The sequence below is a fragment of the Pleurodeles waltl genome, chromosome 2_1 (assembly GCF_031143425.1).
Source record: "Pleurodeles waltl isolate 20211129_DDA chromosome 2_1, aPleWal1.hap1.20221129, whole genome shotgun sequence".
Classification (NCBI taxonomy): domain Eukaryota; kingdom Metazoa; phylum Chordata; class Amphibia; order Caudata; family Salamandridae; genus Pleurodeles; species Pleurodeles waltl.
The window spans coordinates 778,827,113-778,854,077 of NC_090438.1; the positions used below are offsets into that span (position 1 = coordinate 778,827,113).

A 26,965-nucleotide genomic window follows, 5' to 3' on the forward strand; every position below is an offset into this window, starting at 1 on the left:
TGTAATCTCAGCCTTTGATGTTTAGGTCTCTAAATTGGGGCCTTTTTACATGGCAAAAAAGTCCATGCCACAGAACAGGGAGATGAGAAGTCTGCTGATTAGTTTCAACTAGAAAGATCATTACTAAAGGTTAGTAGTAGTAGTAAATACTTTATTTTGGCTAAAAGCGATAAAAGTGCATATCATAGTAAAATAGATAAAATAGATAAATCATATACATGCGAAGACCATAGAACATTTATTTATTTTTTTTTACAATCGACCATATCAAATATTTACACAGAAAAATCCACAGTAGATTATGCATGTCTCCTAAAATACTAGACCAGAGTCTTATAATAGAATGTATCAACTTAGACCAGCATATTTGCTACGCCTTTTAGGTACTAGCTCTTAGTCTGAGTCTCCATGTCCAATGCAGGTAGCAAGAAACTGCAAACACTATTACTTCTTGTGTTTCACTCTTTAGCATTCGTAACATTTCCCTATGTTGTCTCCCGCCCGTTAGTTTACTAAGTGGTATTATCCACTTTTTCCGCCCCTGGGCATATAGGGAGCAAAAAAAATAAAAGTGTGCCTGGGGCTCGCTATGCATGAGGCAGTATGGGCAAGAAGTTCGTTCACTAGGTTCTTTGCCCCGGTTTGCAGTAAAGGGTTTTAGGGCAAGAACCCCACATCTAAACAGGACATTGTCGTTTTGCTTGAAAGGAAGAAATTCTATTTACATGTGGTTCAAATTTAGAGATGTATTTGTGTAACAGGAACTGCGCTGCCAGACTCCCATGTGCAGTCCAAGCCTTAATGCAACGTAAGCCCAGTATTTCCTTTTCTGTTTCTGGATGACATTTCCCCATTGACCAAGGCCTACTCCACAGTTCCCCCGTTTTTAGTGTATCACTTAGTTGTTTTACATGTTTTAACCAGGGTGTTCGTGCTTGTGGATCTAAAGATACCAGTTCAGTTAGTGATTTCCTTTAAGGAAAAGACTGCTCAGAGGACCACATTCTTACCCATTACACATGGGGTCTCAAGGCAATTGAATGGTCAATACTATTTAAGGACAGGTCATACAACAGTGGTAGAAGAGGTACACTTGTAGGGAGATCAAACAAGGCCCTAACAAACTTGTTGTCTGTCTGTGACAGCAGCGTTACGTTCGCATAGCCCCATATCTCAGCCCCATATGTGGCCGTTGACACAGCTGCGGCCCCATTAACTTTTATAACAGGCAACACTGATCCCTCCAGGTTGCTTTATATCTTCTCCGTGTGGCCATTGCCCTCTGGAATAGAATGGTCTCACTTTTGTCTAATTGTGGTCCCCAGTGTGTGTTATCCACCAGCCTTGCCCTCAAATAGTCAACGTTTTCAACTTGAACAAGTGGGACACCATAAATTGTCAACTTATTTTCTAAAGGACCTATGCGGATTAATCACCATAAGCTTGGACTTTAACATATTTATTTCTAGTCCCCATTCATGGCAGAAAGCTGCCAAAGTGTCTAGCTCACATGGTAATCCCAGAGGGGAACTTGATATTAGGAGCGTGTCATCTGCAAATATAAGAAGTGGGACAGGAACCCCAGTGATTTTAAGTGCATCGCGCCTGTGTTGCAACAACCTTTTCACTGCACTGTTTATGTACAAACTAAATAGTGTTGGTGCGAGCACGCACCCTTGCCAAACTCCTCGCTTTATGGGGATGTAAGGTCCCCTCCTCTGCTCCATCCAACCTTTGCGTATGTTTTGGTGCAGAGCACTCACGATCTACAAAAGGTCGCTAGGAATGCCATTTCAAAAACCTCCATAAGGTGTCTCTCGGTACCAGGTCAAAGGCAGCTCGTAAGTCTATAAATGCAGCATATAGGTGGCCCTGCCTCAGAGATGTATATTTCCAGCAGGCAGTCATGAAACGAAAGACTGGATCAAGGGTGCTGATTTTGTCCCTAAAGCCTGCCTGTTCCTATGCAAGGAGCAAATTGTTGTCAAGCCAGGATTGAAGTCTAGTGGGGACCTGCCTGCAAAAGATTTTCTGACTAGTATCTATTAGGCTTATGGGCCTGTAGTTAGCCTGCTCATCTCAGTCCCCACTTTTTATACAGGGGGATTATGACCGCCCCTTGCCAAGAAGAAGGAATACCCTCAGCCCTCAGGATAACATTGCTGAGGGAACAATATATATCACAAGGGATGGCATCCGGTCCAGAGGCCCTTTCTCTTTTCATTTGGTTTAGTGCATTGGCTGTTTCAGTGAAGGTAAACCTCATTGTCTTACTTTCTTTGTCACCCAGTAAAGAGACTATGCGTGAAGGATCAGTGCTTATTTGATAAACCACAGTGTGCTTCTGCTGACTGCTCGTTATGTTACACCACTCTGCATAAAGACCCTCCAAGTGAGAATGATCCAGATAAACTACTTTCATATGTCATACCTGTCCCCACAGAGACTCCGACATATTCACCCAGGGACCCCCTACCCCCCCCCCCCCAACTTGTATGAGATGTGGTCAACCAGGGGTGCACCTGTTGCATGTGGCACGGGAGTGTCTGGGGATACAACCTTTTTTTGGAGGGGGCAGGTGGAGCGGAACATCTTGGCGGGCCTTGGTTGTTCCATTGAATTGAGCGCGAGGGAGGCGCTTCTGGGGCTTCTGGAGGAGCTGGGAGGGTTGATCGAATATTCTTGGGGGTCGCCTTTCTAGTGGCTAAGACGGACATTGCACAGCTCTGGAGAGGCCCGACGGTACCGCCACTCTTGAAGTGGCAGTCCGGTTTGGACTGGTGTTCTCAACTGGAAAAGCCGATATATGAGGCATGGGGCTGACCTCAGCAATATAAGAACATTTGGGGGAAGTGGTGGGCTTTCAGAGGGTTACTGTGTGAACTAAGGTTATCGGGTTCTGTTGGAGAGGGGAAGCAGTTGTCTTCTGCGGAAGATATTGCCTTGATTTATTTAGCAGTACCATCATGTACTCACTGATATGCAAGTTCTTTTTTTTATTTCTCTGTCTCTATACGCTTTTAAAAAATAATAAAATTGGTTATTGTAAAAAAAAGACCCTCAAAGTGAGTCATCCATTTTTCTGGGGGAATTACTGTCTCTAGCTGGCTGGCTGTAGTGTGCGCTCCATCCGAAATACGTTTCCAGAATGTCTTTGCATCACCAATTTTAAGGGCTTCTGCTAGTTCCTCCCACTGTGCGATTTCCCATTGTTTCTTTGCCTCTATCAAAGTGAGCTATTTGTGCTTGGCAGTCTGACTTAACAGCTCTTAGGAGACTATACCTTGGCAGTCCGGCACTTTCTAGTAAACCACTTAGGCGGCAGTTTTTGACAGGCTCCTCTCTTCACTGTTTTTATAAATAATTTGCTTTGTTGATTCATCAGTTGAATAGGCAGGTCAGGAAGCTCTTTCCATAGCCACGGGAAGGAGCATCTCCTCAAAAAGGCTATAAATTTGTCTCAAAATCGTACTATTATTTATAACTGCTGGCCACTTAAGATTCCTCCTATCCATAGTAACCTGGACCATATCAACGTTAGCAGTTGATTTCATATTTGTGCTTTTAAAAATGCATTTTAATGCATGGTGAGCACTATCTGCTCTTGTGAATTTCTCCACCTCTATTAGGGAAGGCCACAGGTTTTTGTCCAGAGAAATGTAGTCTGTCTGAATTGTTATCGCCCCTCTTTTGAAAGTTGAATGCGGGGGACAATCAGATTTTGTGTTACCAGGTACTGTTTTCATGCCATATGCTACAGCCAAATACATTAATTGTAAAGTAACATTGGATATTTTTTTCCCAGAAGCAGTTGAAGACCCAAGTCTAGACATTAAATCATTACTCAATCTTAACCATCCAGCTTTTTTGTGCATTACAATCCCTCGCTATATTTTTTGCTGCTCCCCGTGTAGTTAACCAAGCATGTCCAAAAGTTGGTCAACCGTGGTGGGAAAGCAATTTGAAGGAACAGATCTTCCATATATGTTCATGATAGGCATATACCTAATGCCTTGTTTAGTGGATATAATAATTTCTGTACCCTGGAGATCTCTGCTTTCTGACCGAACAGCCTTTGCTCTGGGGAAAAGGTCCCACTATAACCAGATCAGAAGGCCCTCTGAGGCCCTTCCTGCAGTGGAGGGGATGGCATTTTTAATAAAATTAATAAAGCCTGACCTATGAAATTGGTCAGTGTCCCATGTCTTCTGGAGGAGTATTCTATTGTGTGTCTAAAAAGCTACCCCATTCAGGGCCAGTAAGTTTGGCCTTTATCCCAGCAACGTTCCATGACAGTAATCTTAAGCAGTCAGCTTTTGCCATGGTCGTTCCCATTGCGTCAGCACCATTGGCTTTGTTTTGGTTTTCCAAACGTGTTTGACTAGGCCAATCTGGTTAAAGATTTGGGATGACTTCTGTGGGGATTCCACCCTGGCATATGGTCTTCTTGTCTTACTTACTTTCGCACTCTTTCCAAAATTATCCTATGGGAGGGCCTGCCTTACTTGTACTTCCCTCTTGTCAGTCGACTTCCTGTTGTCCGTTTATCCAACCATGTATAAAGTTGGTGGCATCTAGGGGCCTACTCATTTGGGTCACTGAGCTTTAATCTTATTTGCGACATTTTAGTGGGCCGGAATCTCAGTTCAATCGCTATTAGTCCTTCCACCAAGAACTGGGACCTTAGTTTCAGCCCTGTTGTGTCATGGAATCTATTAGTATTGCTAATACGCCTTGCATGGAGGATATCTTCTCTTATGACAGAACTGCAGCCTCTTTAATGTCTTATCCAATGAATTACTTCATTAGTAAGCGCTTCTTGTGATTCCCTCATGCCAAGTGACAATTTAGGAACGTTAATCATATAAATATCATATTGATCTTAGTTCATTATTCTCCCTCATTCTTCTATTAGCTGTGTACATGTTTCCCAAGTGTGGTTTTCTCTGGTCATGCTGTGAATATGCTACCCTTGCTCATGGACAAGATTCCCCCTGTATTCTTGCTTTCCACCAAGCCGCCTTTAGCTACGCTGCCGCAATCAGCACGAAAGACCAAATTCTTATGCTGATAGGATCTAATATGTGAGGGGTGATTTGTGGATAATGGTCCAGGTCTATCGCTTGAATCTTGCCTTGTCTTGGTCGTTTTCATGACCAATATAGTTAATTTATCCAATTTCCCATTTAGATTACCAGCCAAATGACCTATGCAGTCTCGTAGCTGCCTGATTTCACCCTTTTAGGATAGTATCTGTTCAATCAGGGGGATACTTTCTCTTTTAAGGGCTGGCCTAGGAGCAGCAGTATCTGCCTTGTTGAGCTTCATGGTATTCAATATTGCGTATCTGTTGGAGCATTCTATAGAATTAATTATATATGTAAAAGTTGTGGATTTCTCAGACACATAATCAAGAGATAATATTTCATGGGGGGTTGGGGTGGGCAGTGGAGGTAGTCATGTTCCTTCTCAAAAGGGACTTGCTGTTGGGATTTAGGGGCCCAACCTTTTTGGTTTGTTTGACAAAGGGCCTAGTGCCCTTATGGGCTGGCCCTTTAGTTTTGGCCTTAGAAGCAGCCTCTTTGGGCAACTTCCCATGGTGTTTATCTTTATGGTCAAATAACCCCTTCACCTCCTCGATTAACTCGTCAATCTCGGCCAGGGTACAGTTCTCTGCCGCATGTCTGGGGACTTTCTTCATACCCCCTAGCCCTGTAGGTCCATCCACCGCTTCCCGATTTACCATGGCGATTCCCTTCCCTTTGAATAACTACACTCTAAGTGATAAATGTGGCGTGGGTAGATAAAATACAAATAAACTCCTTATCCAAACATGCTTATACGATGATATACTAAAAGTACAAACTATGAAGCAGAACGACAAACTATCTTGTTTCAGTTCCACTGTACATTCTAGACCAACTATGAGACATTAAGTCGCATATCAGGCCGGACAAATACTTCAATTATGGCAAGGGCAAAACTGGGAATTGAGTTGGCTGCAAGCAGCGTGCGCACAGGCATCCAAGTTTGTAAGGCTCCAGGTGCTACCTTTGGTCAACGGGGCTGGGGTACCAACCGACCAGGGGGAGTAGCCTTGTCCTGCCTCTTCCTGGCACTGATGGGTGCAGGATGGGCCAGTCATTGGCCCACTCACATTCTGCGCAGCGGGGGTGGAGAAGTGCACTTTATAGCGCCAACAATGCACCACAGGTGAGTCGAGTCCTAGGGCCGCCTCCTGAGACCAAAGATGCCGGGACCTATAGTCCTCCTGCTGCCTCCAGTAGTAACTCTGTCCTGGCAAGCGGGGGTTGAAAGACTTGCTTTATAGCACCAACAATGCACCGCAGGTGAGTTGAGCCCAGGGGCCGCCTCCTGGGACCCAAGGATGCTGGGACCTGTAGTCCCCCTGCTGCCTCCAGTACTAACCCTGTCCCTTCTTCTGATGGAAAGTTCTAGCTCCAGAGTCTTCAATTTTTGAATAGATGCCAAAGCAGAACCTCCCCGAGTGATGGGTCTCTGGAATGACTCAGACAAAGTCCCGCAGGACAGAATAGCCAAATGTCCTTCCTGTCAGACCTGACTGTCAAGGCAGTGGTGCTTTAGGAATGTGCACACTTATGCCCACGTAGCATCCTGACAAAATATCCAGGACAGGCACTCTGCATGCCAACATAGTCGTAGCACCCTTGGCTCTGGTAATCCCTCAGTGGGTTGCTTCCTATCCATTGCATTGCAGATCTTGATGAAGAGGACTGTTTACCTGAGATTCCCACAAAGAGCTGATCAGCCGCCTGATGGTGGGATCAATTTTGGGATTCAAATAAGTCTCTCCTTTTTGTTGAAGGGGTGATGTGGAGCAGAGAACATGGGAAGTTTGATGGAATGGCCGACGTGAAAGATTTTTCCATTAAAAAAAAAAAAAAAGAGAGAGGAAAGTGTTTGTCGTGAAGAGTTGGATTTTCTTCCCCTGTTAGTATAAAATGCAACAAAGAAGCACAACCCAGCCAGTGTGTTTTTTGGGTCCTTGTTTCCACCTTCACATTTTTTTAAAAGGACTTTCATCCAGACCAACGTGTGACATTCTACAACTTGGAGTCCTCATCGTAGGGCCTCAACCTTTGCTCTCTGAAAAGTGGGAAGGGCAGCTGTTTGATCATTTTCGATGTTTTTCATGTTTTTTTGGGATCCTCCTCTTTAGCTTAAAATAGGCTTCATGCCCCCTTTCAAACATTTAATCTCCTGGGGCCTTACTCTGTGTTAAAAATAAAATGAGATTTGTTTGGAGAATGTTTCTACACATATGTTTATATTGACATATTACAGCCAGCTTTTTAAGTGCCTAGTGGGTCCCCCGACCCAGCTTTCTTCTGGACAATCAGATCCCCTTGAACTGGTCTCACTCAGATTTTACTTTGACCAATGATTTAGTTTTTCACATGCAATCCATGCAAAACTAATTAAGTCATACAGACTTTTTGGTTGCGTTTCTCTGCTGCTCGGGATGTACCAGTCAATTAAATGTCCTTTTAGGTTGTCCAATTCACCATAGGAGGGTACAGGAAGGTGGACCCCTTTGTTACATATCACCCTGGAATCCCCCAGGATCTGAACCTGCATTCGGTCAATACTGGAGGTATTAAATGATCGGAGGAGGAATGGAGGATGAGACATGTCACACAAACGTGTAGGGGAGACTCCTTTTGAATAACAGTATCTCCATTTAAAGTCAAGGTGGAAATAAGGACCCTTAAAAAAATACTGGGGTGGGCCACTCATTTGTTGTAGTTTATTCTGCTGTGAAAGAGAGTCAAAACCTTAGGTAGAAAGGCCGCTCTAAATCAAAACACTGATTTGCCCTTAAAGAGGTGGTGTAACGCAAATGGCAGCACACCGTTACCAGGAGAAAGCACATAGCCCACATTAAAGCACTAAACACCTAATGTGCCTGTCATTGGCTAATGGAAAATGCTGAGTGTTGGAAATTGCTGTTATCCTCAAAGTTGCCAAACCAGAAAAATTTACTGAAATGGGCATTTTATTGCCGCCTTATGTTTACAGGGTAGTACTCCACGGAGTTTGTCAAAAAGAGTTATGTGGAGCTGTTATGGTTATTATTGTTGTCAGTTTCTTATCCATATGAGTTAATGCAGTTGTGATCAATTATCTCTGATTTCCTGTTTTTTGTACTTGCAGAACTTGTGTCAACGGCACTCTTGTGTGTTCTGTCACCCAGCTTTGGCATGGAGATAGGATTCTTTGGGGGAACAACCACTTTTTTAGGTAAAAGGCTACATCTTTGACTGATTTGTTTGCAAGAAGCCTCCTTTATTATGTATTTAATTTTATAGTGTTGACCAGTGTCTTCTGTAAACAGACTGAACCTGCCCAAGCGTAAGCGACGTGATTGGCTAAAAGACTTTGAGAAAGAGGCGAGCCTGACTGAATGTGATCTCGATGCAGCAAGTGAAGCCTCCTCAGAGCCAGATTACAATTATGAATTTGCCCAAATGGAGGTGATAATGAAAACGCTAAACAGTAACGGTAAGAAAAACGTAGCTTTGTGTGGCAGAAAGTTAAATTTGATATATTCATTTTAGACAATTTATCTCATTTTTACATTTTTAATTGCTAACACATTTGTGCATCTCTCCTAGTCTAAATGCCCATCAGTCTCCATCTGAGTGTGACGCGTAAGGCATTGAATTTCTCCTGGAGCTCTGTCCAACTCACTTGTTAAATTGTTGAGTACCAGCAACTTTTAAATGAATGTGGAATTTGATTGGGTGGTCTACTTAACCAGAAATAACATTTATAAATATATTAATATCTGACATAATTTTATACGTAAATGTAGATCTAGTGTTCACCTAATTTGATCCTGGACAGCTTCTTGACTCTTGGGTTACAGCATTCCATTAATTTATGTTGTTAAAACATTGTGGTGTCATTGTTTATGGTTTATTGTACAGGTGATTAGAAGCTTACCACTTCTTCATAGACTTTATCAACTTCAAACGTAGTTATCAAAATTAAATTTAGGAGCGAAGCGTGTCAACCCCGTTCAGGAAGATAAGTAGTGGCCTGTTATTGTACCAGTTTGAGCAAAAAAGATTTGTAAATATCTTTCAGTTCATAATAGACAGAGAGACTCTTGGTTTAGTGTAGCTGCTTCTTGTGTACCCCTGAGAAAAGAGCAATATTGGTTGTTGAAGAACCACTCTGCTTTTTGTTAGATTTACAGATCCATAAAAAGCCCTCAGTTCCACCTTCCTGTCCGTATGTTCCCTTCTTTCCCCAAGCTGACTGAGAGGCTTTCTCCTTCCTTGCTTCATAAAACCGTTTTTTAAAATTAGACATGGCTGCCTTCTTTGCTTTTGCATACATGCAGCTCTGGCCACCTGCTAATGTGATTTCTTGTATCTCAAATCGCTAACCTTACTTTTTCTTTCACTATTCTGGGGCCGCGTAATGTTATTTCCTAACACGTTTATTGAATTGCAAGATATGGTGCTTTAGCTCAGATCTTTGTTACATCTCTTCCTATTTACTTGGTTTTGGTTTTACTTTTTTGGGTACCACTAAAAATAGTTTAGTAACGGTACTCATTGAGTTGTAACAAGACAAGCAAGCTTTTTAAAATAATGTATTGTAACTAAAGAAGAAAATAAATAAAACTCAGTAAAATGTAGATAAGTGCAGGAATCAATTCTGACACATGATTAGAAATCTCATTATTTACAACTTCATTGCCCGTAGTGTTAAATCTATAAAGTACCAATTTGAACAAATTATTTTGACAGACTTGTGAGAAAAACGGTGGTTGCTTAACTAGGTGTGGAAAGGGATATTTGATTGAGTTAGAATTTAGTAGTTGTTTTGTTAATCTTTCTACATTTCTTCATATTAATGATTAGAAATTACCTATATATGGAAATGTATTGTCAAATAGGTGGCTCTGTGATTTCTTACGTATTCAAAGCATTTTAATGGGATTTTACATTTTGGTATAGTATTTACCATATTGCATTTGCTTCTTTAGATTAATAATACTACTGGTTCTTCAAAATCATGGCATGGCGGTATGCCTGTATAACGCATAAAATAATTCTTGTTTTTGCCAGCCGTAATTTCACAATTTGAACCTTGAAACAGCCTTTTGAGTCTCTTTGTTGATCTTTGCAACCTCTTATGAAATGTAGCCTCATGAACATGAGGTTACTTCCACACAAGCATGAAATTGACCCAAGGGGTATCTCATTACTCCATGGGATTATTTCCTTGTGACTGCACTGAATTTTACTTTAAATTCACTGCAGAACGCTTTAAAGTATACCCTCCCACTTGATATAAACACATGGGATATAGAAAAATATTTTTTATCGTATCCAGTTTAGTTAGGTAGTTGTCTGTGCCCAGCTTTGCCAAATTCTGTTTTGTAACGTGTTTGAAACTATTTTCAAAACCCAAACCTATTTTGCTGGGGGAATACTATGCAAACCATGTATTTCGTGGGCCTCTACTGCATCCTGCTTGAGATGTGGCTGGCCCTGAGGGGTTCCAAGGCGATGATCTAGCTCAGTGGTGAGTAATCAATCGGTTGGTGATAAGTTTATTAAGTCCCAGTGGTGTCTACACCCCACTATGACCGCATTGCTTTGTGTGGCAACCCGTCGGTTACCATGTTGTTTTTCTACTTGGGCATTGCCTCTGAGAGGACTCAAGGTCAAAAGAGGTTCGTGTATGTAGCCCAAGTTTGGAGAACATGTTAAGGTATAGTCTGCCGGCATGGTAGGATCTTGTGCTGCAAGTGACTGCTTAAATTGGTGGAAGCTAATGAAACCATTCTGGCAACCTTCCACCAAGGGTTGTTTGTAAACTTTTTGAGACTCATGCTGTTAGTAAGTGGTGCAGGGCATTCTGAGGGTTTGGAGAGCACATTACTAGCTATGATATGTAATTTCTACTGAAGGACCTTCACCCCTGTTCACCCTCTGACACTGATGAGAAGTGTAGCCACGTCATGGACCTAAGCAGCCGATAAACCCTTCTTATGCAAAGCTTGCAACAAATAATTGTCAAGGATTGTGAGACGTTTTAAGGCATGGGCAAACTTGGCCTTGGCCCAGGGCGCCAGCCTTTCAGGGTGCTCCGGATAGAGCCAGCCGTGCCCTGTAGAGAGTCGTGCCCTAATGACGTTCAATTCGTAAACATTGTTTTAAATAGTGTTTCCCATTTTTTTTAAATGTAAATGATATACGGGAATCTATTACTGACATTTTGCTGAGAAAAGCTTGGTTTTCAAAACCGTGCAACATGCATAAAAACTTGTTTTAGTTCAAAACAGTACCTCTCGTGTGAGAAATTGGAGAGGGTCACAATTATTTATTTACTATAATATTAGCGAGATGCTGCTGCTTCATTATAATATTTGAAAAATGTCACTATCCCTGAATATTACATGAAAACAGCCCCTCTCTCGCCCTGACCAGCATGGCAGGCACGTTTCCTTATCAGGTGAAGACAATTAAACTTGCAGGTCATACCAAGGGCTCTGATCCAGCACTCAACATTGAGGTCTAACTCAGCTACTTTCTGTTTTTTCACAGTCAATATGACATCTCCCAAACCAAGCGTCCCTTCAAGGGACACAAGCTATAACAGTCTTGTTGAAACTGGCACTTTTTCTACTATGCAGACACTATATTCCACGGTCTGCCTGCAGGAGCATACTCGTACTGAAGACCACATTTATTCTAACTTAGGAACATTACAGTGGCCACCAATGATTTTTGTGAGCCCTCTGCATTTCACTCTGTCTTCCACAGCAACTTTCCAGGCACCCTTCAATTTAAGGTCCCGTACTAGAAGCCCCACACATGTTAAAATTCGACAGTCCTTTTCAGTTCTGGCACTGGACCTCAGGGAGTTCTGCCTTTTTCATATGCTAAGTGGCAGGTTCATAACGGTACTCAGAACATGGTTGTTGGCTGCTTCAGTTTTTAATCTCTTGACAGACTTGCTACTAGTAGGAGCAAAATAGGACAAAACCTCTTACAAAATCACAGATAGTATTAGGCACAAAAGCTACGAGCAAACACTAAAACACAATTGCCCAAAGGCACGTCAACCAGGGACTTGCACTGGGTCAAGGAAAGACAAATTGTAATTCAAAGGACAAGGATCTGACATGAATCTCTGCTACTCCACTAATTTGGAAAAGAATAGGTCGGCCCATAGGAAAACGTTTGCTTGGTAACCGTTTACTTATATAAATAACTATGTATGCTGCTTTGTAGATCTACTGTTGGCTCAACAGAAGCTCTCTCAGAAAAAGTCACTTTGTAAATATCATCTCAAACATGTATTTTTCAGTTTAATTACAATTTCCATCTGAAAAAGGTGTTCCTTTCATTTCTATAGTCAATCTGCATACTAAAATCTCTTTGACTGAAGCAACTGTATAACTGAAATGAGCAGAAATGTTCTAGCGTGGAGGCAAGGAAAGACCTGAGCAGCTGATGTTGGTGTGCATCAGTAATGGATGCATGGAGGGACATCTTACCGCTAGTTCTGGCAAATCACTCAAACTAGGAAAAGATTTTTCAGAATTCGGAAAAGGGGACAACATCCCCGGGCAAAGCATGAATCAACAAATGGACCACGTTTATTTCCTCACCAGTTCTGAATTGCACCTTACACTAAAAAACATCAGACCCAAAATAATCTGTCAAGCGGCTTGGGGATGCATTGGCAGAGATAACATTTTTGATTTCTTAGATTGAGAATAGCGTTTAATATAATTTACATCCAAGAGTTATTCAGTTTTAAATCTGCCCTCTTAAATTACTTATAATATGCAACTTTATTAAGTTGATCTAGTACCTATAAATGGCTTTAATATTGTGTATAATGGCTCCACAAGTCTTTCGGTATAATCATTTTAGAAAAGGGCCATAGTTTAGTGAATGTGGAACCACTTCAGGAGCATTGCAGGTGTTTTTAAATCTATTTCAACACCATTACATTGTGCACAAGAAAATAATGTCTGAAAATTATTTGCAGTACAAAGACATACCTGCTTTGTTCTACTCACTTAACCACGTTGAAAACTTGCAAATGTCGCATGCAATCAAACCATACCAAACCAAATTTAAAAATTGGCAGCTGTTAGAAATGTGAAACCTTCCTACCAAAGACAGCGCCACAACCAGCGTGTGGTTTTCCCTTCCCTTTTGGCAGAAATATTTAAGCCTGTTCTTGGGTCTAAAATGGACAGAGGTGGTGAAATTGACTTAATGTAGTGTAAACTCTGATAGTGTCCATCCCTAATGCTGATGAACGACTAAAGCACTCACAAGAATGCAGTCCATGCAAAGCTGGGAGCTTTTCGCAAAGCCCTTATTTGTGACTGCACTTGTGTGTCACTGCACTGCACAGTGTTTCATGATAATGAAAATAAAAATGAATGTTTTCTATCCTGCAGCAAAGGTTTGTCAGCTTTTACTGCTGTAGTATTGGAAAGTATTTTAAGAATCATGATTGCATCTCACAGGAGGTGTGTGTGTGATGGTTCTCTCCCACCGAGACTGTAATTGAGTAGACACAACGTGAATGATCATAGCACAGCAGGCACCAGGGCTGCCACCTGGAAGCCTTGGTGGCTTTACAGCAGACCAAAAAAACTAAAGTACACAGTTCCAGCCAATAGACTAGTACAAATGTAAACAGTAAGTAATAGAGTCTATGAGTCTGCTCTTACTAGAACAAGAGCCCTCACTCACCTAATGGTGACATGCCTCATCATCGGGCTTTTGCTCCTCGTCTGGATGGCACTGCAATGCCTGACGGGCCCCTCGTGGGGGCTCTTTACCAGAGATCTTTTGAGTGTAAAGAATGCCGGTAGCTGAGTGCTAGTATGTGGGATTGGTATATGGGTATGTGAAAATAAAAATGGCTAGAGGTCTGGAAATATCGTATTTAATCAACCCAGACCCCTGTCATGATTAAAAGCAGAGTGTGGGTAAGGATTAGAAGTAAAGTCTAGTCCACCTTCAGAAACAAAAAAACTGTCAGTCTCTGAATTAGGGGAATGTGGAGAGTTAGAGTACAGAACTAACTATACTTCGGTCATCGGGGTCAACAAGTTTCTCGCAAAAAATGTCTGTTAAGATCGGTGCAATTCGTCAGGACCAAAAAACTTACCTAATCCCCATATTATAACCCAATACAGGATTTCTTCATACCACAAAATCCCTCCTTGTATTAAAGGATGGGCCCCATCGGGATAGCGATAAGCATCAGTGGTCCAGGCTTGTATAGTCAACCCGCTCGTGTGGCCACCGGGTGGATAACCTACCCCTGCTCCGCGTCCCAGAAAAAAGCAGAGCCTGCGTCCCAAGCTGGAGGGACAGCAGAAACAACTGATCAGGCAAGCTAAGCAGTCAGTCACACTTCAGGCTTTCTGACCACTGTCTTCTTTGAAGCTTGTGCAGGACATTGACTAATGAATACTTGCTGTCGCGCTGCTTTTGGGGGTAGCATTCTCCATCATGGAATAAGTGCTATGATTACGACTAGACTTGGATTACTGAATGCTGTTGCTAAGTAATAATGCCAATAGACTGTTCACATCCTTTGTTGCTATTTGTAGATGATTTTGCTTTTGTTTCGCCACGTTTACTCAGCAAAACTGACATATAGAATGGTAGATTTCTAATGAATTGTGATTGATCGTAGCGGTTACTTTGATTATTAGCAATTATTAGGCCTTTTTCTTCAGTGCAAGTATATGTAAATGGCAGCTGTAGTGGAAAAAATATCAAGTAGATCAAGAATGTGTTAATAAAATGAACCTCTTCAGAACAACAAATGTTTTATAAGAAAAACGAAATAGTGATAAAGTAGAGTGATCAAAATAAAAAAAGTTGGACAAAATAAAGGGTTTCTTAAAGTTGAAACTGTAAGGTGTAAATCATTGTATGAAGTATTTTTTAAATGGGACCCACCTACCAACATCTTTATAAGTTCTTACATTTAATTGCCAAAGAGATTATATTCATGGTGTTGTTTAAATCTTGTGGCAATTATTTACCTTTGTTAGTTTCCTTACTGTTGGTCAGTAATGTGTTCCAAGTCATTTGAGTAACCAACGATTTACAATGAGATTTCAAATGTTAGTCTAAGGGGTGGGGGGCTTTGGTGAAGTTCAGTAATGGTTTTAGGAATAAGTTGTCACTTTTATGCTCCAATATTTATCATTGCTTCAGTGCATTGCTGTTATTTGTGGATTCAAATTTGCATTTCCAGAAGCCTGTCATTACGCAACATTGCTAGTTGCCATGTAACTGCTTCCTGTTCTCACTGTGGGAAATTCTGAATTGTTGATGAACTCATTTATGCTCACCTGTGCTGATTGATAGGGGTAATGCCTGGTACCGGGGAGAAGACTCTTTCCTGTTCCTCATCAATGTTGGAGACTTTGTTTAAGATATTCCCATCAGATCAGTGGCCTGAAGTCTTCAAGATTTTGCAGGAGAGCTGGAGCGAAGGTTTTTTTTCTAAGTGGATATTGCATGCAACTTCCTGGCTGGATTTCACAGCGTTGAAAGTGGCTTTTTCTGTCTCCCCATAACAGTGGGCATGGTAATAAGGTATCAATAGTGCTTGCTGCCCTCTTCTTGCAGTTTCATGACACTTAAGAAGTCACTAACATCAATCAAAGAGGCATTTGTTTTACTGAACTTCAGAAGATTGGAAGACTGAGTTATCCTACTGAGATTCGAAGCATGCGTAGGCAGTTTGCAAGCAGACCACTGCAGCAGATATAATGGCCACTGGAATTGTGTGATGTTGGGAAGAGTTTTCCTTTAACTGCAGTTTCTTCCAGCACAAACATTTGAGTGTTTGTAAACTTGTTGATAGATTATATGCAAACTGATGTCCACACGTTCGTTTCTCACATTCCAATTACACATTACAGTAGGTATTTAAGACTACATGTCGTCAAAATTGTTATTTTCATTTTGTATATATTCGTAAGTTAGTGCCACAGTTAAACATCCCTTTAAAGGATTAAACCATTTTCTCAGTTATCCAATCGGCCTTTCAATGACCATTTAATAGACATGCATAAAAAAAAGAAACATATATTATACATGCTGTGTTATGCAAATGATCTTGTCCAGTGTTGATAATGGAGGGTCACATTTAATGAGATTCAAAACCTTCATTGATGTTTATTGGCTGGAGTTTAACATAGCACAGATCTTAAAAAAAGATCACCCTCTTATTGGTTAACCTCTGCAGACTTAGAAATGCCATCTTTCTTAATGTAACTTAAGAGCAATAAAGTTATATCAGAATTGCAGCCCCCAAAATGATTTAAATTATTGATCATAGCCATGCACCTCTAATGGAAGCTCTTTTATTTTGCAGTAACACAACCATCTAGCGCTGCATTTCTCCTGATTTACACAATATAATACATATTTTGTTTCCCATTATTTGAATATATATATTTCTCCTTACGAGTCACTCACTGTTTAACATCATTTTTGTTATTCAAACTCTGTTAAAGTTTTCACAAAGTAATACATTACAGCTGACATGCAGGAGGAGGACACAATAGAAATTGTTATTAATCTATGCGGAGTAGCAGAAGGAAGGTCTGGGCTTACAGCATAAGAGACACAGAATTATGAGGTTAACAAAAAAGTACAAGAATATGCATCTGTTAAGTTCTGAATAATGAACATTAGGTATTGGTGACAACCGATGTGGCAGAGAATCTGCTGATAACTGCTGAGTTGAGGAAGATAGGGTTAAAGAGCCCCAAGATGTGGTATTCAAGTGGAGGGTGGTGGTGTGTCCAAAAAGTGAATGTAGCGGATGGACAGGGCGGGATGGGGGAAAGGGGATAACAATAGGTGAGCAAGTCATGTTGCAATGTGTGGGTGATGTCTGTACGGTATATGATAGAACTGTGGCTGATAGTGGGATGGGGTGTTCATATAGGTTCGGGTGAGCAGCCTCCTGGGATGGGTCCATAGTGGCCAAAGGGGGCAGTTTGTCTCGATTTGCAATGATCAATCAAATAAGTATAGGGTGTGTAGTTGAGGTGGTTGAAAGAAGAGATCTATAGGAGGTTGCTAAGGTTGCAGGATTTGTTTGTCAGAGCTGTAGGAGGCTGGACTGGCTTGTAGTGAGTACCAAGGGGTACTTGCACCTTGCACCAGGCCCAGTTATCCCTTGTTAGTGTATAGGGTGTCTAGCAGCTTAGGCTGATAGATAATGGTAGCTTAGCAGAGCAGCTTAGGCTGAACTAGGAGACGTGTGAAGCTACTACAGTACCACAAGTGTCACTTGCACAATATCATAAGAAAACACAATACACAGTTATACTAAAAATAAAGGTACTTTATTTTTGTGACAATATGCCAAAGTATCTTAGAGTGTACCCTCAGTGAGAGGATAGGAAATATACACAAGATATATATACACAATAGCAAAAATATGCAGTATAGTCTTAGAAAACAGTGCAAACAATGTATAGTTACAATAGGATGCAATGGGGAAACATAGGGATAGGGGCAACACAAACCATATACTCCAAAAGTGGAATGCGAACCACGAATGGACCCCAAACCTATGTGACCTTGTAGAGGGTCGCTGGGACTATTAGAAAATAGTGAGAGTTAGAAAAATAACCCTCCCCAAGACCCTGAAAAGTGAGTGCAAAGTGCACTGAAGTTCCCCTAAGGACAAGGAAGTCGTGTTAGAGGAATAATGCAGGAAAGACACAAACCAACAATGCAACAACTGTGGATTTCCAATCTAGGGTACCTGTGGAACAAGGGGACCAAGTCCAAAAGTCACAAGCAAGTCGGAGATGGGCAGATGCCCAGGAAATGCCAGCTGCGGGTGCAAAGAAGCTTCTACTGGACAGAAGAAGCTGCGGTTTCTGCAGGAACGCAAAGGGCTAGAGACTTCTCCTTTGGAGGACGGATCCCTCTCGCCTTGTAGAGTCGTGCAGAAGTGTTTTCCCGCCGAAAGAACGCCAACAAGCCTTGCTAGCTGCAAATCGTGCGGTTAGCGTTTTTGGATGCTGCTGTGGCCCAGGAGGGACCAGGAGGTCGCAAATTGGACCAGGAGGTAGAGGGGACGTCGAGCAAGACAAGGAGCCCTCTTAGCAGCAGGTAGCACCCGGAGAAGTGCCAGAAACAGGCACTACGAGGATGCGTGAAACGGTGCTCACCCGAAGTTACACAAAGGAGTCCCACGTCGCCGGAGAACAACTTAGGAGGTCGTGCAATGCAGGTTAGAGTGCCGTGGACCCAGGCTGGACTGTGCACAAAGGATTTCCGCCGGAAGTGCACGGAGGCCGGAGTAGCTGCAAAAGTCGCGGTTCCCAGCAATGCAGTCTAGCGAGGTGAGGCAAGGACTTACCTCCACCAAACTTGGACTGTGGGAGTCACTTGGACAGAGTTGCTGGATTCGAGGGACCTCGCTCGTCGTGCTGAGAGGAGACCCAAGGGACCGGTAATGCAGCTTTTTGGTGCCTGCGGTTGCAGGGGGAAGATTCCGTCGACCCACGGGAGATTTCTTCGGAGCTTCTAGTGCAGAGAGGAGGCAGACTACCCCCACAGCATGCACCACCAGGAAAACAGTCGAGAAGGCGGCAGGATCAGCGTTACAGAGTTGCAGTAGTCGTCTTTGCTACTATGTTGCAGGTTTGCAGGCTTCCAGCGCGGTCAGCAGTCGATTCCTTGGCAGAAGGTGAAGAGAGAGATGCAGAGGAACTCGGCTGAGCTCTTGCATTCGTTATCTAAAGTTTCCCCAGAGACAGAGACCCTAAATAGCCAGAAAAGAGGGTTTGGCTACTTAGGAGAGAGGATAGGCTAGCAACACCTGAAGGAGCCTATCACAAGGAGTCTCTGACGTCACCTGGTGGCACTGGCCACTCAGAGCAGTCCAGTGTGCCAGCAGCACCTCTGTTTCCAAGATGGCAGAGGTCTGGAGCACACTGGAGGAGCTCTGGACACCTCCCAGGGGAGGTGCAGGGGAGTGGTCACTCCCCTTTCCTTTGTCCAGTTTCGCGCCAGAGCAGGGCTAAGGGGTCCCCTGAACCGGTGTAGACTGGCTTATGCAGAATTGGGCACATCTGTGCCCAAGAAAGCATTTCCAGAGGCTGGGGGAGGCTACTCCTCCCCTGCCTTCACACCATTTTCCAAAGGGAGAGGGTGTCACACCCTCTCTCAGAGGAAGTTCTTTGTTCTGCCATCCTGGGCCAGGCCTGGCTGGACCCCAGGAGGGCAGATGCCTGTCTGAGGGGTTGGCAGCAGCTGCAGTGAAACCCCAGGAAGGGCAGTTTGGCAGTACCAGGGTCTGTGCTACAGACCACTGGGATCATGGGATTGTGCCAACTAAGCCTGGATGGCATAGAGGGGGTAATTCCATGATCTTAGACATGTTACATGGCCATATTCGGAGTTACCATTGTGAAGCTACATATAGGTAGTGACCTATATGTAGTGCACGCGTGTAATGGTGTCCCCGCACTCACAAAGTTCAGGGAATTGGCTCTGAACAATGTGGGGGCACCTTGGCTAGTGCCAGGGTGCTCTCACACTAAGTAACTTTGCACCTAACCTTTACCAGGTAAAGGTTAGACATATAGGTGACTTATAAGTTACTTAAGTGCAGTGTAAAATGGCTGTGAAATAACGTGGACGTTATTTCACTCAGGCTGCAGTGGCAGGCCTGTGTAAGAATTGTCAGAGCTCCCTATGGGTGGCAAAAGAAATGCTGCAGCCCATAGGGATCTCCTGGAACCCCAATACCCTGGGTACCTCAGTACCATATACTAGGGAATTATAAGGGTGTTCCAGTAAGCCAATGTAAATTGGTAAAATTGGTCACTAGCCTGTTAGTGACAATTTGAAAGAAATGAGAGAGCATAACCACTGAGGTTCTGGTTAGCAGAGCCTCAGTGAGACAGTTAGGCACCACACAGGGAACACATACATATAGGCCACAAACTTATGAGCACTGGGGTCCTGGCTAGCAGGGTCCCAGTGACACATTAGAAACATACTGAAAACATAGGGTTTTCTCTATGAGCACTGGGCCCTGGCTAGCAGGATCCCAGTGAGACAGTGAAAACACACTGACATACACTCACAAACAGGCCAAATGTGGGGGTAACAAGGCTAGAAAGAGGCTACTTTCTCACAAGAGCCATGTAGTTTGTGTGTCGAGTGTGCCATAGTCTCATGAACCACGTTGCAATGGGTAGGACTTTAGGGGATCCCCAGGCAAGTCCACCATATGGACTGGGGTATAGTGCCATTGTGTCTTGGGCTTGTAGGCAGTTTCTTGTTGAGGGACGCTGAGGAATGTTTTTGGTATGTCTCCCCACAGTTATTTCGATTGTTTTCCCGTGATGTCTTGTGTGAGTGGATTCCCATTGTCTCTGGTATGGTTGGCTTGAAATGTGCAGAGCTCTTGTAATACTGCATATGTCTTGGAGACTAGGCCTCGAATGCCTTCAAAGTTTTGGACCGGTGTTTCAAAGTGGGTGAGGGCATGAGTGGCTGCCTTCGCGTTAGGAGGGTATGGTGCCCAATGGCACAATTGGACATATTGAAGCAGTGTGGTTTCAGAGAGGTGAAAGCTTGTTTTACATTGTTCAGAACACTTAATTTTGCTTCCCTGAAAGTCTTGCATTATCCTGCATTCGTCCCTGATCCAGTCTGGTAAGGAGTCCCGCAGGAGTGGGAGTGAAAAGTCTGAGTTGCACATAATAGGGTTATTTGGAGAAGGGAATGTTGTGAGGTTCCTGCTCACTGCTATTGTCTCCCAAATGTCCAACACGTCCAGTCGCAAGTGCTTCGAGAGCCACACCAGGTCCCATAGTGGCCTACAAGCCACTGCCCTATCCATATGCAACCAATGTTTTTTGCATTTCGAAATGAATCTGAGATGGGCCGCCCAATGGTAGTCTTAGAGATTAAGGCACGCCAGGCGACCTCTGTTCCTAGGTAGCATAAGCAGCACATTGGAGCTATGGGGGCATTTCTCTTTCCATATAATTGTGCAGAGGTCCCCTTGGAGTTTGTGTATGTCATCAGATGGGATGGGTGTAGGGAGTTATTGGAATAGATAGAGAAGCCGGGGAGAGTATTCATTTTAACTGTATTGATGCAAACTAACCATGAGACATGAAGCAGGCTCCATCTGTAGCGATCTTCTAGGATTTGCTTGCAGAGAGGGAGGGGGGAGGCAATTCATTTGCGTCTATGTGGAGAGGTTGTTAGTAATGATAAGGCCAAGATATCTGATAGAGTGTAGTGCCCAGTGGAATGGGGCTTTTGCCTGGAGGCGTAATAGCGCAGGGGCTGGAATGGTAAGATTAAGCGCCTGGAATTTAGACATTTTGACTTTGTAGCAGGAGACAGCCTCAAAGGCATGGAGTGTTGGGACCACAGCTGGAAGGAAGACATCCAGGTTGGTCAAAGCCAGTAGAAGGTCATCAGCAAAAAGTAAGACCTGTGATCTTGCCCTCCAGAGGGCATGCCCGGTATTTCCAGAGCCTGACGGAAATGGATAGCTACGGGTTCCACTGCCAGGCCAAACAGCAAAGGGGAGAGAGGGGCAACCCTGTCAGGTGCCTCTAAGATGGAGAAGGGGCAGGAGGAATTAACTTTATCTCAGACCATCGACATGGGTGCAGGACAGGGTGCCATAATTCTCCTGATTACACTGGGACCTAAACCTATTTTGACAAGGACTGCTCACAAGAATTGCCAGTTCACCCTGTCAAAAACTTTTTCCGCATCCAGTGACAGAAGTAAGTCTGGGATATTATGTCTATGGGCCTTCTCTACTAGATGGACAAGCTGGCAGAGGTTAATCTGGACCTTGTCTGTTTAAAAGCCCATTTGGTCAGGATCTGTTAGGCCGGGCAGGAGGGCTTCAAGGTGGTTTGCCAGCATTTTGCTATATATTTCTGTGTCAGTGCTCAGAAGGGCTATCAGATGGTAGGAGGGGCAAAGAGTAGGGTCCTTGGCGGGTTTCGGGATAAGTGATTTCAGCGTGAGACATTATTGGAGTAAGGCCAGTGGAGTGTGAAAAAGAATTAAAGAGAGTGAGTAGAAGTGGGAATTATAGAGAGTTCCCAGTTGGGGGAAAAAGATAGAATGTGGGCGTTGGCCATCTGGGGCAGGTGTTTCAACCTTTGGGAGCATTGTAAGAGCTCAGCGCAGCTCATTGATACTATAGGGTTCCTCTAGGTCCTGAGCAATGGTGGGTACCATGGGCTACCATCGGCAGTCTCTAAGGTAGGTTTCTACGGTATGGGAGCCTTCTCCCCCTACAGGATATAGGTGTTGATAAAAAAAAATCATTAAGTTCTCCTGCTTATCCTATTTTCTGGTAGCTCAATTATCCCACTGGGTATGAACCTTAGCTATGAGGGATACTGTCTGAGCTTGCGAGCCAGAAGGGTGCCCACCTTGTCACCTCCTTCATAGAATTTCTGCTTAATTGTTAGCAAGGATCTCTCTGCCTTATTAGTATGGAGTTGCTGGGCTCGCGCTGTAGGGTGTTGCTTGCCTGTTTATTCAAGAGGTCTAATTTCCCCTGTAAGGTTAGCCTCCAGAATATGTGCCTCACAAGCCCTAACAGTGGAGATGGTAGACATGACTCCCCAGATAGTTGCCTTGAATCCATCCCAGAGCATGTGAGGGGAGGTGCCGGGGAGGGTATTGAGCATAATTAGTGATGGCCTCTGCAGTAGAGGCTCTATCCACTGGATCGCAGAGAAGCGGGGTGGGGATAGGCGCCAGCTCGGAGGAGCGCAGGATTTCCTAGGCGAACCCAGGTAAGCTCTATATGTGCATGGTTTGAATCCGAGATTTGGGCAGAGGTTAGGTTACTGTGGAGGGAGCAGGATACAAACAGGTAGTCTACGCGTAAATAAGATAGGTGTACATGAGAGTAGAAAGAGTAATCTTTGTCATCAGGGTGGAGGTAGCTCCAGGCGTCTGCCAAGCCTGCATCAATGATTTATTTTTTGAGCAAGGAAGACATGTTGCCTGTGCCTTGGAGGTATGATGTGTTTCTGTCCAGGGCGGGATCCTAAACTAAGTTAAGATCACCCCCCACAGTGAGTTGCCCTGTTGCATGTTGAAGCTGACTTCTAAGGACTTGTTTAATGTAGGTGTAGGACTATTTAAGGGCATAGAGGTTGAGAAGGGTCAGTGTGGTATTGCTTTTTTTTTTTTACTGTCAGTCTTATGAATCAGTCTCTTGATTAAATTGGAGTAGAAGCCCCTTTTGAAAAGCATAGCGACTTCCAGTGTATTGGTGGGTGCAGAGGCCAGTGTTGACATGGTTATTTGGGGTGTGTCATGTGGCGGCAGTCATTGCACAGTAGATGTGTCTCTGGTAAAAAGATGACATCCTGGTCTTGTTGAAGTAGATAGCGCAACCCCAGTCACCTTTTATTGGGAGAGTTAAGTTCTCGAATATTGAGGGAGAGATCTTTAACAGGGGTCTTAGTCTCCATCAGGTGTTACAGATATGGGGTGTGGACACCTGAGGTTTGTGAGTAATCATTCCCGACATAGCACAGGTCAAGGTTTATCATCTTAAGGGGTATGTATCAATGGTGAGGGTGAAATGAGACAGACGTTCAAGTGAAGGTGGTAGGTAAATGGGGCAAAACAAAGCCAACAAGGAGAAACATAGTGGTTCTTTCCATTTGAGACCTGGCGAGAACCCCACTAGATCTCCTCGGGCTGCTCCGGCATGGGGGGGAATGCCGACCTGCCAAGCAAATGTGTAAGATCAACCTGTATGGGAAGAACAGGACAAGGTTAGAGTAATGTATAGTCTGAGGTGGGTGGTTCGGACCAAGCTCTGTGGACCCTGCAACAGGAAGAGATAGTTTCCTGCAGTACAGTGCCAGTGCAGTACATTATTCACCAGTGGCTAGGAAAGATGCTAGTCTGGGGGTGATCTACAGGTCACCAAGAGCGGATTGTAGAGTTTGTTTCAGTCCATGAAGGTGAGTGATGATAGCTTCTTTTATAGAGGTAGACGCCTCTACTGCCTTAGCATGGTGGAGAGTTCCCCTGGACAGTTCGCCAGATCGGATGATGGTTGCCAAAGCTCACTTATTGCGAGAGCTTGAGCTCATCTTCCTGTGAGTCGTCTGGTATCCTGAGCTGACACTTTGCCTCATTGCTTCTCTGGCTACTCAATTGAAAGGCCAGCCCCAAGGGTTGTGTTCATTGGTATTTAATTCATTTTTAACTTAGAGCAGCTGTAACTGATTTAAAGTCTTGTCACTCTTTGAGCTTCAGAGGGGAGAGAGGTCTTGAAAGATTTGGATCATATGGCCCTGGAAAACAATGTCTGCCCTTCTCTGACCTGCCTTGAGGTCGCGTGTGAGGATGTTGGAGCAGTTTATTGTTGATGACACGAGGTGGGCTCTGTCTAGGACAAGGGTTGTTGGTTCTCTTCCTTGCCCTGGAGTGCTTGCTTGAGATTTCTGGTGAAAGCGAGTATGTCATTGACCTCCGCTTTTTGCAGTACCCCCCTGATGTGCAGGTCGTTGCACTGGCCCAGATTCTCCAGGTCTTTGTGTTTCACTTGCAGCTCCATTGTTTTGCTCCTCCAGAGAATTAACATGTTTTCCTAGGGCTTCCTGGTCTTCAGCATGGGTGTCCACTCTACGCTCAAATCATATATCCTCTCACCCATTGCCGTGATGTCCCTTCGCAGTTCATAAAGACAGCTTTTGAAGTTGGACTTCAGTGACAATATCTCCCGCCTAATATTGCTGAGGAATCTCTCCATGTAGTCTTGTGCAATGGCAGGACCTGGGAGAGGAATCCTCAGATTTTCCGCTCATGTCATCTGTAGAGGAATTGGACCACAGTGTAGTTATTGAGCTGTTTTTTGCGGCTTTGCTGCGTGGCATGTCAGTGGAGTCGATTAATCCCGGCAGTCCACTGGTGTCAGTTCTCGTATGTGAGAAAGAGTGAGCCGCAAAAGGATGTAGAAAGGGGGCCCTCTTTACTCCGCAACAGAGATGGTGGCCCTCAGGGGAGGCCTGATAAAGGAGCAAACCATCAACCGTGCAGACATCCAAGTCCGGTGGGGTCTAGAAGACACCAATTGGATTTTGAGCATGTGAGGCAAGGATAGAAAAGCTTCAGTGGGGGTCCCTGCACTAGGCCCTTCCACCCGATTGAGGCAACTTGAGCTGGGGCAGCTCCCCGACTTAAAATCATTTCTTAATGTATGTTATTTATTGTTTACTTAAAGGAAGGTTAAGCTATAACTTCATATGCTTAAAATGACCCAGAATGCCACTGGATACAACATGTCCTCTCAACATGAGTATAGATGACATGGTTGTCTTTCTAGAAAAAAGTGCATAGTTGACATGGTTGACTTTCAAGGAAAGTAGCTTCAGCTTTACCCCTCTTCAAACTTTTGAAACAATGGATGTTGCAGTATAAATATCACTTATATTTCATTTGGATAGACTTTATGAAACAGCCCTAGCTCAGAAGGAATGGAATGTGTGAAATACATGGAAGTATTTCGCATTTATGACATTTTCTACTTAACATATTACTGAGATGAAGTAAGTAAGGAACTTAAGAGAGCATTGAATGCAAACTCAAAGTAAAGATCCTCTGTACTCCTTCTCCAAAATGTCCTCTCCTGGACCAAAAAAAGTATTTCACATATAGATTTAATAAGTCATCCCTTGTTTTCTACTAATGATTGCAGGCACAGGTAATATTACACTAGTTTTATTTTGTTAACTTCACCTATGTACTCTTCGCAACGTGGCACAAAAAAATGTGTGATAGTCAATACACCTATTCAGAATCTGTACAGTAAAGCCATTAAATTTCTGACATATTTAAATATTCATACTCTTGTATTCTATTAAACGTTTGAAAACATACAAAATAACAAGTATGATTTTACAAGGATTATAGCCACACATTCATATTTATCAGTAAAATCATAATTACAGTTTGTATTTCATTAGTTTGATTGTCACAAAGGTGGATGGTAGTAATGTCATCATAGAGTTCCATGCCTTCACTATTCCTGTAGTGCCCATAGTAAGCGACTGATGACACCCTGACTGTGAGTGTTAGTCAACAGGAGTGTAGGTATTTAGTTTTTTCTTTTGGAGAAAATTCATGATTTAGTAGGTCCTGAAGAAGCGTCACGGGATCCTGTTGGACCAACAACGACGCGAAACATGTCGACCGCATATTAAGGAGTGTTGGATCCCTTCCATCCTCCCTAATTATTTTGATTGTTCTTGTGTGAGTGTCCGGGCATTGTCTCCAGTTTTCACTCCCTTGACTTCTTTTTAATCTTGACCATTTCCCAACAGCGAATAATAAACTATTAAGTGAGGGATCTGAGCCAATTTTACTATTCTTTTTCTGTACATTTTTTCCTCTCTCGGACCCATATTTGGCTCCGCGGCATCATCGAGTATATTCAAAAAGATCTCCGGCAAAGAGCCCCCCCTCGGGGGGTGCCCGTCAGACATTGCAGCGCCAGTCTGACGAGGAGCTGTCCGATGATGAAGCATGACACCAAATATGGTGTGTGAGGACTATTGCTCCTGATTATCAGGACTCTTTCTCTTTCCTTCTCTTTCAATTTCGGAACAGTGTACCAAATCATATTAGTACGTTGTTGGGAGGGTGTACACTGGACCGCCCAATCCTCCTCTCTTACCCCCCTCTTTTTTCGAAGTGCCCATGAAATTCGCCTAGATACTTTTCACCCCTGTGCATCTGCCTTCATCTGATGTAATAACTTCAAGCTTCCAAGTATGGCTTAGGGTACTTTGGCTGATTAGAAGTATTCCACAATTTTAGGTGTATGGGCTGGAAGTAAAATGGACAATCTCTTT

At 43.5% G+C, this 26,965-nt stretch overlaps 1 protein-coding gene across 3 annotated transcripts in view; it reads left to right on the top strand.

Moving 5' to 3' along the window:
- KIF13A (kinesin family member 13A) overlaps positions 1–26,965 on the top strand; it is a 733,240-nt gene that overhangs the window by 421,201 nt on the left and 285,074 nt on the right. For all 3 annotated transcript variants that reach the window (XM_069218350.1, XM_069218331.1, XM_069218342.1), the window contains 2 exons: positions 8,197–8,283; positions 8,378–8,544. In XM_069218350.1, coding sequence (XP_069074451.1) covers positions 8,197–8,283; positions 8,378–8,544 — 254 coding nt within the window. The remainder of the gene's footprint in view (positions 1–8,196; positions 8,284–8,377; positions 8,545–26,965) is intronic.